The 10,944-nt window shown below is 41.8% G+C and overlaps 1 protein-coding gene across 2 annotated transcripts in view; it reads right to left on the bottom strand.

Moving 5' to 3' along the window:
* FRMD4A (FERM domain containing 4A) overlaps nucleotides 1-10,944 on the bottom strand; it is a 246,056-nt gene that overhangs the window by 79,773 nt on the left and 155,339 nt on the right. For both annotated transcript variants that reach the window (XM_018553740.1, XM_018553741.1), the window contains exon 7: nucleotides 2,434-2,456. In XM_018553740.1, the coding sequence (XP_018409242.1) occupies nucleotides 2,434-2,456 (23 nt within the window). The remainder of the gene's footprint in view (nucleotides 1-2,433; nucleotides 2,457-10,944) is intronic.

The following is a 10,944-nucleotide window of genomic DNA, read 5'->3' as shown; positions in this document are numbered from 1 at the left end:
ATATATATATACTGCATATAAATCATTTAAGTTCTGGCTCCTAAACTGAATTGTCGGTGAGTCAGAAAAGGTTCATAATCTACATGTCTGAATATTAAAAAGGTTACACATTATGTCCAAATCAAACATAAATTCAATGCTTTATTACGTGGCATGAACGTTTAATACTTTGGGGGATTTATCAATACTGTAGCAGACAGAATCTAGAGCAGTTGGCCATTGTAACCAATCAGCTTTTCTCTTCAGTTTGTTCAGTTAAGGTTTGAAAATGAAAGGTGGTTGCTGATTGGTTGCTGTGCACAGTTGCTCCAGATTTGATCTGCTCCAGTTTTGATACATTTCCCTCTTTGTCTTTTGATTGAAAAGTGCGTAAATATATTCTAGTTTTTTTTGAGTAACATTCTTGCCAAATGCTGTTTCAATTGTTGTAATTTGTCAACAGAACCAACTCAACTTAGAAATCAACATGTTAGGTATTACTGAATGAGCTAAATTATCATTCATAGTGGAAGAAAGAGCTTGCGTTCACTGTAGTCCTTGAAAAGGTACAGAGATAAAAGAAGTCATCATGCTGATGTCATCATATCTAATGCAGTTTCCATAGACCTGCCTTAGATGTGAGGAAGTCAAGGGACATTCGGCCAGACAGAGCGGAGGGCAGAGAGGTAAGCTCTGACTGTTGGGGGAGCAGGGATCAGGTAAGTTAAAGTGCTTTACTCCAGTCTCATAGGTATAAACAAACAGTTAATCCTTGCATTGCAGGGATAGCCCCGTTTCAAGGGCAGTTTTATGGTTTGCCCGGAGATAGGTTTTAAAGGAAAAAGGTAGACTGAACTGTTTTATATTGCCATGACTTTCACATTTTTATAGAGTTTCTGTTTCTTTCCTGTCAATAAAATGTAGCAATCTGTTTTAACCCGTGTCAGAGCATTCATAAAAGTTTTTTATACAGTAAGCTATGGAATCTAGAGTTACTCTTAATGGTTAATAGACATGGACTTTATCAAATTTATGACCCTGAAATTGCCAGAAAAACCTCCAGTGCCTTCATGGTATCTCAAAAAAGAGTGATTTCTTAATTACTTTTTGACATTCACTTGGGTTAGCAAGCAACAGACATGTCAGTGAAACCCCCTCTGATAATTGTTACTCTATCCAGATCTACAGTATAAAGTTCACATTGTCCAGTAACCATGCAAAGGCTAATGTCACCAATGTAGCAATATTGTACCACTAATTATTTTTAAGCCCAAACCAATTGTTTTAAAAGTTTAATATCAAACTATTAATTCTGCTTCCTTTTCCATAGGAATTGCATAATCCCCATATTTAAACTCTTTAGTTCCTCATATATCATAAATGGGAGGATTGGATAAAACTCATCAATTTTTGTAACATATTAAACTCAACTTCCCGTTCAGTGATAGGGGGATCATTTAATGTTGTTTCAATGTTCTGAGCATAGAAAAGGTCATAAGACCAGAAATCTCAGAGATGTCTCAGTTCAGAAACCTAATATAAAAGGAGCACTCAATTCCTGGGGGGATATACCCACTTCCTTTTCTTAGCCATAGATATTCTGATTTGTCCAACATCATTTTATATCCAGCTAAAGACCCAAATATGTCCACTTATTCATTTTAATTAAGCTATAGGAGCTGGTGGTGTTAAGCTCGCCATACACCTATAGATTAACTGCAGGTTTTCTATGGCCAGATGAAAAAAAAAGTGCAACAGATTCTTCCATCTACGCTAAACTGTGTGGATGGAGGAATCTCCCACAGGGCCAAGCTTCAGTATCTTGTTAGTCGGCCCCGCTGGTTTTCAAAATACCTGAACAATCTGATTGGATGCAAGCATGGAGGAATCTGTTGCACTTTTTCCATCTGGCCATAGAAAATCTGCAGATTATATTATAGGTGTATGGCTAACTTTAAGCATAGCTATCAGTATGGTAGTGTGGGAGATTGAGTGTACAGCAATATTATTTTATTACTATCTGGTTCCAGCGGATATGTATTTTGCAAATAAAAGAGCTTCTGCATTAAATATATTTAAAAAAATAATAATTTTCACCAATCTAATAGCACTGTTTTATGTATGTATGAGCATTGCCAAATATCTGGCAGAGATCCTGTCACCTGTCAGACATGTGGCATGCTTTTGGTTGGGGAACTGACTGTGGTTAAATACCTTATGACCTGTGACTATTTTCATTAAAGTTCCTCATTGCAATTTACTTTTAATACCCCTGTGACACAATAACTGCATGACAAAATTCAATATTATTTCATAAGTATCAAAAAAAGTTGAATTTATTTCAACTGCACAGTTTGAACCATCCTTGACCATACATAGCAACACCGTGCAAAAACAACGCTAAACATAATAAATATGGTTATTTATGGAACAATTGAAAGATGATAACCATACCTTGAAAAGTCTCCCTTTGCCTCCTAAAAGAAAACAAAAAGATGCTTAGTAATTCCGCAGCAGAACATAACATCAGTTATATTGTTCTGTATATTAGTTTATTGTCCTTTATATATGATTATATATTATCTCATGAACTATATAAAAGCGTGTTAAAGAGCTACTACTCCAGGAAAACCACCAAAGTCACATTTACTGTTAGGGATGTCCCGATATCAATACTAGTATCGGTATCAGAACCGATACTGGGCATTCTCACGAGTACTTGTACTTGTAAAAATGCCCCGATACTAAAGGCTGATACCGGCCCTTTAAATGTTTAAACACAAGTGGCTGCCTGAGGTCTCACGCTTGCTGGGGACCTCAGCCAGCCTGCTGGGGTCCTCAGACAGCTGTCTTTGACAGTCCCGGTACAAACACACCACCTACCTACCTCCTTCCCGAGACCGGCACTGCAAAAGACAGCCCTGCTCATGCACGTACAGCCCTGGAGCCCAGCACAAGCCCACATTAGCCTGGAGAGCATGGCACCCACCCACAGAGCCCTAGAGAGCCTGGCACCCACCCACAAAGCCCTGGAGAGCCCGGGCACCCACCCACAGAGCCCAGCATCTACATGCAGCCCTGGTGAGATCTGCACACTACCCTAGTGAGACCCAAACACAGCCTTGGTGAGACCCAAACGCAGCTCTGGTGAGATCTGCATGCAACCTGGTAAGACCCAAATGCAACCCTGGTAAGACCCAAACGCAGCCCTGGTGAGATCTGCACGCAGCCCTGGTGAGATGCGAACGCGGCCCTGGTGAGATGCGAACGCGGCCCTGGTGAGATGCGAACGCTGCCCTGGTGAGACCTGTATGCAGCCCTGGTGAGATCTTCACACAGCGCTGGTGACACCCAAACCCAGCCCTGGTGAGACCCAAACAAAGCCCTGGTGAGACCCAAACAAAGCCCTGGTGAGACCTAAACAAAGCCATGGTGAGACCCAAACAAAGCCCTGGTGAGACCCAAACACAGCCCTGGTGAGATCTGCAGGCAGCCCTGATGAGACCTGCAGGCAACTCTGGTTAGACCTGCACGTAGCCCTGATGAGACACGAACGCAGCCCTGGTGAAACCTGCATGAAGCCCTGGTGAAATCCAAATGCAACCCTGGTGAGACCCTGCACGCGACCTTGGTGAGATCTGCATGCAGCCCTGGTGAGACCGAAACGCAACACTGGTGAGATCTGCATGTAGTCCTGGTAAGACCCAAATGTTGTCAACAAAGCCATGGTGAGACCCAAACAAAGCCCTGGTGAGACCCAAACACAGCCCTGGTGAGATCTGCAGGCAGCCCTGATGAGACCTGCAGGCAACTCTGGTTAGACCTGCACGTAGCCCTGATGAGACACGAACGCAGCCCTGGTGAAACCTGCATGAAGCCCTGGTGAAATCCAAATGCAACCCTGGTGAGACCCTGCACGCGACCTTGGTGAGATCTGCATGCAGCCCTGGTGAGACCGAAACGCAACACTGGTGAGATCTGCATGTAGTCCTGGTAAGACCCAAATGTTGTCATTCTTCATTGCTGTATAATCAATGTGTATACAATAGAGAATAGCAACCGGCTATAGAATACTACAAATCTCAGCAACCCATGATTGCTGGCTGCCATTCCCCATTGCTGTATAATTATGGATTAATGGGATCTGTAGCCCTCTATTGCTGGTTGCCATTTTCCATTGCTGAATAATCATGGATTCATGGGATCTGTAGTCCTCTATTGCTGGTTGCCATTCTCCATTGCTGAATAATCATGAACTGAATTACAGTCCTTCATAATTATGAAGAAACTGCCCTAAAATCATTAGTCTGTATTCTTTTAGAAAAAATGTCACATGTCCCTTTAAAAAAAGTATCGATAATTGGTATCGGCAAGTACCTGAGGGATATAATTATGAAAAAACTGCCCTAAAATCATTAGTCTGTATTCTTTTAGAAAAAATGTCACATGTCCCTTTAAAAAAAGTATCGATAATTGGTATCGGCAAGTACCTGAGGGAAAGTACTTGTACTTGGTCTTAAAAAAAAAGGTATGGGGACATTCCTATTTACTGTGATGTTCCTATACAGCTTTGTGGTTATGCAGTTCTTTACATCTCATAAAATAAGACCTACAAGTAAATGATCATTTCTTATTTTTTCAGTGTTCCAGGTTATCATAAATGAGAAATGTAATAAAGTAACAGTTATAAAACTTCTACATTTGGTGTGAACCAAGTTCACCCAAGTTCATCCAGGTGTGAGGAAAACTGTCAGTGACATCCCCTTTTGGTCCAAACAGCTGTGGCTGGGGCATTTCCTGCCCCTCTGTTACAGGTAGCTGTGGTGTGAGGAATGCCTCAACTGCAATTGATTGGGCCAGGCAGGGCCGGCCTTAGGCCTTTAGGCGCCCTGTGCGAGAAAGCTTTACAGCGCCCCTCAGTGACCACACCCCTCCGTGGCCACACCCTTTAGTGGCCACACCCCCCAGTAACCACACCCATTTATCACCCATATTTTTGGTAAAATATAAAAAGCGGGGTCACGTCGGGTAAATAGATCCCTGGTGAGACCCAAACACAGCCCTGGTGAGATCTGCAGGCAGCCCTGATGAGACCTGCAGGCAACTCTGGTTAGACCTGCACGTAGCCCTGATGAGACACGAACGCAGCCCTGGTGAAACCTGCATGAAGCCCTGGTGAAATCCAAATGCAACCCTGGTGAGACCCTGCACGCGACCTTGGTGAGATCTGCATGCAGCCCTGGTGAGACCGAAACGCAACACTGGTGAGATCTGCATGTAGTCCTGGTAAGACCCAAATGTTGTCAACAAAGCCATGGTGAGACCCAAACAAAGCCCTGGTGAGACCCAAACACAGCCCTGGTGAGATCTGCAGGCAGCCCTGATGAGACCTGCAGGCAACTCTGGTTAGACCTGCACGTAGCCCTGATGAGACACGAACGCAGCCCTGGTGAAACCTGCATGAAGCCCTGGTGAAATCCAAATGCAACCCTGGTGAGACCCTGCACGCGACCTTGGTGAGATCTGCATGCAGCCCTGGTGAGACCGAAACGCAACACTGGTGAGATCTGCATGTAGTCCTGGTAAGACCCAAATGTTGTCATTCTTCATTGCTGTATAATCAATGTGTATACAATAGAGAATAGCAACCGGCTATAGAATACTACAAATCTCAGCAACCCATGATTGCTGGCTGCCATTCCCCATTGCTGTATAATTATGGATTAATGGGATCTGTAGCCCTCTATTGCTGGTTGCCATTTTCCATTGCTGAATAATCATGGATTCATGGGATCTGTAGTCCTCTATTGCTGGTTGCCATTCTCCATTGCTGAATAATCATGAACTGAATTACAGTCCTTCATAATTATGAAGAAACTGCCCTAAAATCATTAGTCTGTATTCTTTTAGAAAAAATGTCACATGTCCCTTTAAAAAAAGTATCGATAATTGGTATCGGCAAGTACCTGAGGGAAAGTACTTGTACTTGGTCTTAAAAAAAAAGGTATGGGGACATTCCTATTTACTGTGATGTTCCTATACAGCTTTGTGGTTATGCAGTTCTTTACATCTCATAAAATAAGACCTACAAGTAAATGATCATTTCTTATTTTTTCAGTGTTCCAGGTTATCATAAATGAGAAATGTAATAAAGTAACAGTTATAAAACTTCTACATTTGGTGTGAACCAAGTTCACCCAAGTTCATCCAGGTGTGAGGAAAACTGTCAGTGACATCCCCTTTTGGTCCAAACAGCTGTGGCTGGGGCATTTCCTGCCCCTCTGTTACAGGTAGCTGTGGTGTGAGGAATGCCTCAACTGCAATTGATTGGGCCAGGCAGGGCCGGCCTTAGGCCTTTAGGCGCCCTGTGCGGCCGCACTGCTCGCACACCCCTAAGGCCGGCCCTGGGGCCAGGAGGGGGTGCCACTGACAGTTTTGTGTGTACTTGGGTGAACTCAGTTCCCACAAAAGCCCACGCACATCACTAATATGTAGCTACTCAATCAATCTGGACCTCTTGCATCAAGCATACTGATTTTTAACATATGGTTAACAATAATTCAAATAGAGTTACTTTTATAAATGATTTTATTAAATCCCATGGTATATAATAATCTTGATCACTTAGAGCAACAGGGCTCTAAACTCTGCTAACAGTTACAATTTCCTTTGTTGTCTTCCTGCTACACAGTCAATTGTTGCATTTATTTCTTTTGGCCGTTTGTATAGCCACCGCAATGTTTCCATAAGGAAGTAATTGTTTGTTGTCTGCTCTGTGGCTTCTAAAGAAAAGCAAAATAACTGAAAGAGAAATGTGAATTCACTTGTTTGTGCTGAGACCCATTTATAAATTGACAGTAGTTTGCCATTTCACAATGTTTTAAATTCACGTCTGGCTACCATTAATTGGCAGTCTTTCAATAGCTGAATTTCTTCCCAGGGCTTAATTTGCTCCACAGGCAGCTATAGGAAACTTATATTTGGCGCATAACGAGCAGAGGTAGGAGCACTGTCGAATATCACTGTGCTTCGTTTATCTGCTTGTAGAGTCAGGTAGTAGTAAAAATAAAATGAGTTTGACCTATTTTTTAAGTGGAGTCAAAATTTCCAGCAACACTGTTACAAAATTGTTGTAGTTGAAACCAGCAGACATTTATACTAACAATTTAACACTGTAATACAACTATTTGGGATGTTTACCCCCATATGCTGCTTTCCTATCTAATTATAATACAGTTTGGTCTGTTTGATTCCATATAGTAACACAGTTGTTCCAATTGTCACCCAGTTGTGTACATTTGTCTGTGTGACTTTTGAAGGCTGTATTTCTAGAAGAACATATTTATTTATCTATTACAGGTGTTTATATAGCACCGACAATGTTACGCAGGGCTATAAATCATGCACATTCACATCAGTCCCTGCCCTCAAGGAGATTACAATCTAAGGTCTCTATCTCACATGCATACATACAAGGACCAATTTAGACAGGGGCCAATTAACCTACCAGCATGTCTTTGGCTTGTGGGAGGAAACCGGAGTACTCGGAGGAAACCCACGCAAGCACAAGGGGGAAAATGTAAACTCCTGGCTGGGATTCGAACCAGGGACCCATATCTAAATGGCCTGGATACATAGAAGTTCGGCTCCCTGTCTTTGAAAGTTAGTGATTCTTCATGGAAGAGTTAGAGCCATAGGTCAAATAATAATTTTAATGTAAAGTGTATGTATAGCCAAAACATTTGTTTAGGAGTAGGGAAGGATTAGAACTCTTTAAAGTCCTTATTGCTGCCAATGTATAGGTAGGTAGATTTACACTCTCTATTTGTCCTGGTGCTCATCAGCAGAGAAAGTGATGGTAAATAAAAAATTTAGGAGCTGAGGGTAAATGTTTCAATGGGGACACCTGTTCCAGTGACAACCTTGTTCCTTTCACTTCCTTTCACTTCTTGTTGCATCTCAGAGAGAGGAAGTGAAACAAAATCTATACATACACATTAAAGATAATGATATGTAGGCCTCATTCACACTGAATAAATGGCTCCATACACATAGCCACATATGGGCAAAAACAGAAGGGAACAGAGATGCATACGCGCGTATGCGTACAGCACATTAAAAATTCCATTACGAGTGATGCATTCTGGGATTGCATGTAGTGCACGCATATACGCTCATATACGCTCATATACAGTATACACGCATAGACGCTCGTTTATACGCGCATAGAAGCGTATGTACGCAATATACAATTTTGCTTGCGTTGAGTGTAAATGAGGCCTTACAAGTGATTATATAGGCATAATAAAGGCATTTTATTAAAAAAGTAGCTATACACCATTAATACCACCACAACATGGAGATACTGTACAGTCAAGTAATGTAATACATTGTACTGTACAGCATTCCATTGGACTCATGTCTAGCAAACAAGTTACAAAGAGAAAATTCCAGAAGACAAGAACCTCATGTCTTGTTTTTCAGGAAGACTTCCTGCTAAGTCAGTTTGTGACACAGGCAACTTTCCCAAGTCCTTGCCAGGAGATTGCTCACACATCTATGAAATCATAGTTAAGAACTTACTAGATGTTTGGAGAATTAGTACTAGTGGTCCTGTGTTAATATTGCTAAAACGTTAACCATTTGGAGGGGTGGGGGAGGGGACAGAACCATGCATAAATGGAAGCCTTCGATTTAATGATGCAGAAAATCCATGCATGCCAGAGGCTATTCAGCCTCACTTTATATTCCTATGTAATGGTACTTAATGCTTAGTGAGTTGCTAGGATGCTTTCATCCCTGATCTGTTTGTATTTAATTACAATGTCTCCCTCTGACAATCAAAAAATAAAAACGCCACCTAGCAACACAAGATTTCCGCTGATACTTTGTGTGTCTTCAACAATAGTAATCTTGTTGCACGGTCCTTTCCTGACTTGCTATATTTATTCAGTCCCACTTAGAAGCAAAGTTAATTAGAGAAGACTACCATATAAGATAAATGTACTACAGATAATTACAAGGAGAATCTGAGCCTAGGTTCACTTTCCTCTGGATTCTAATGTTCCAGCTTGCAGTAGATCATTTCTAAAAGTTTACAAGTTCAGAAACTGGCATATAATTTTTTATTACTTTTAAAACCCCTTAATGATAAACATTTAACCAGTTGACATCCGCGGTGTTAAACCCCCTTCCCATCCAGGCCATTTTTCAGTATTCAGCGCTGCGGTACTTTAACTGACATTTATTCCGTCATGCAGCGCTGTACTGAAATGAATTTTATACCCTTTTTTGGGGACAGATAGAGCTTTCTTTTGGTGGTATTTATTCACCACTGGGGGTTTTATTTTTTTACTATATTAAGGAAAAATTACCGAAATTTAAAAAAAAAAAACAGTTTCCCCTATATTAAATGATAAAACATTTATTATTACCCAATTTTTTGGTAAAATATAAAAGATGGGGTCACGTCGGGTAAAAAGACACTAAACATGTCAAGCCTTAAAATTGCGTGCGCGCGCGAAACCTCAAAAAACGATAATACCCAAAATTGGCCCTAGGCGACGCTTTAAAAGCTGTTACCGCTCATCAGTTTAGTGTTATCAGTGATTGATGGCCCTAAAATGATTGCTCTCACTGCGACGTTCGCGGCGATATGTAACATGTGTAGCGCAATTGTAATTTTTGCGCGCTGGGGCACCGGACGCGTATTTACGTTTATAGGCGCGTAAACGTGGGGGTGGGGGAGTTAAACATTTTGGGGGGGTTTTTTCCCCTTTTTTTATATGTGACTTTTATTTTATTTTACTTTTTTATGTGTTACTTTTATTTTTTTTTATTTATATTTATTTTTTTTGCACTTATTGGTATTGCTATTATATAGGGGGATAACAACCCTGGGGGGGGGGGTGCCGCGAACGAGCACATATAGGCGATCGGCGGGCTATGGACCCGCCGATCGCCTATATGTGAAACACCCGGTAACGGGTGTGTGCATTTAGCGGGTCTTTTCTGCCCGTGCGTGCCCGCTAGGGGGCGCGCGCGAGCAGAAAAAAATTGCCGTCTGGAGACGGCAACCCGCAGATGCTGCAGTGCCGTCCGTCCGTTTTTTTACTACGGGCGGACGGCAAGAGGTTAATACAGGGTTCTTCCACTATACATTTTTATAATGTCAATATGTCTATAAAGGTTTTTATTTTTCTAGCTCATGGTATAGATATAGCAAGTACCCTGTTTCCCCGAAAATAAGACCTACCCCGAAAATAAGACCTAGTACTATGTTTGGGAATTGCTAAAATATAAGAGCTACCCCGAAAATAAGACCTAGTTGTGACCATTTCCAGGGACGGTGGTGGCATAAGGGGGAACTTGAAGAGCTGCGGGAGAGAATCAGCGGTGCCAACGAAGCCAGCGCTAGAGGAAGCAAAGCGGCACCGGAGGGAGCAGAGCCGCATAACCCGAAGCCTCCTCTATAGCGCCGGCTCCTGTCACAGGCGTAGTGATACCAAATGCACTCCGCCTGTGAGGAATCGATAGTGAAAGTGCGCTTTGCTCATTCTGGCCAGCGATTGTTTAGCAAATTGCTCTTGGAAAGGTACGGCACCCCTGATCACCATATTTTATTACATGAATACTGTTGTACATGAATAAGTGTGCATTGTTGTACATTAAAAAAAAAAAAAATAAGACCTACCCCGAAAATAAGACCTAGTGTGTTTTTGTGAGCCAAAAAAAAAATATAAGACAGTGTCTTATTTTCGGGGAAACACGGCAGTAGTTGGTCACATTAAAGTTGTAAAGATAGAGTCTTCACCTTTACAGATCAAGTCCAGTTGAAGGTGACTAACTACTATTATTTTTTTGTATAGCATACTGGGCTTTCTAATAAGAAAGCCCAGCAGTTGTTGCAAATATTCTGACTGTGTTTGTGTAACTGAAGCACACATGGAGCTATAGGGGGAATGA

The sequence above is a fragment of the Nanorana parkeri genome, unplaced genomic scaffold (assembly GCF_000935625.1).
Source record: "Nanorana parkeri isolate BGI_ZX_2015 unplaced genomic scaffold, ASM93562v1 scaffold128, whole genome shotgun sequence".
In the NCBI taxonomy this organism is placed as follows: Eukaryota; Metazoa; Chordata; class Amphibia; order Anura; family Dicroglossidae; genus Nanorana; species Nanorana parkeri.
Note: the sequence above shows the minus strand (reverse complement) of the source record. Positions and strands in the feature narration are given on the sequence as shown.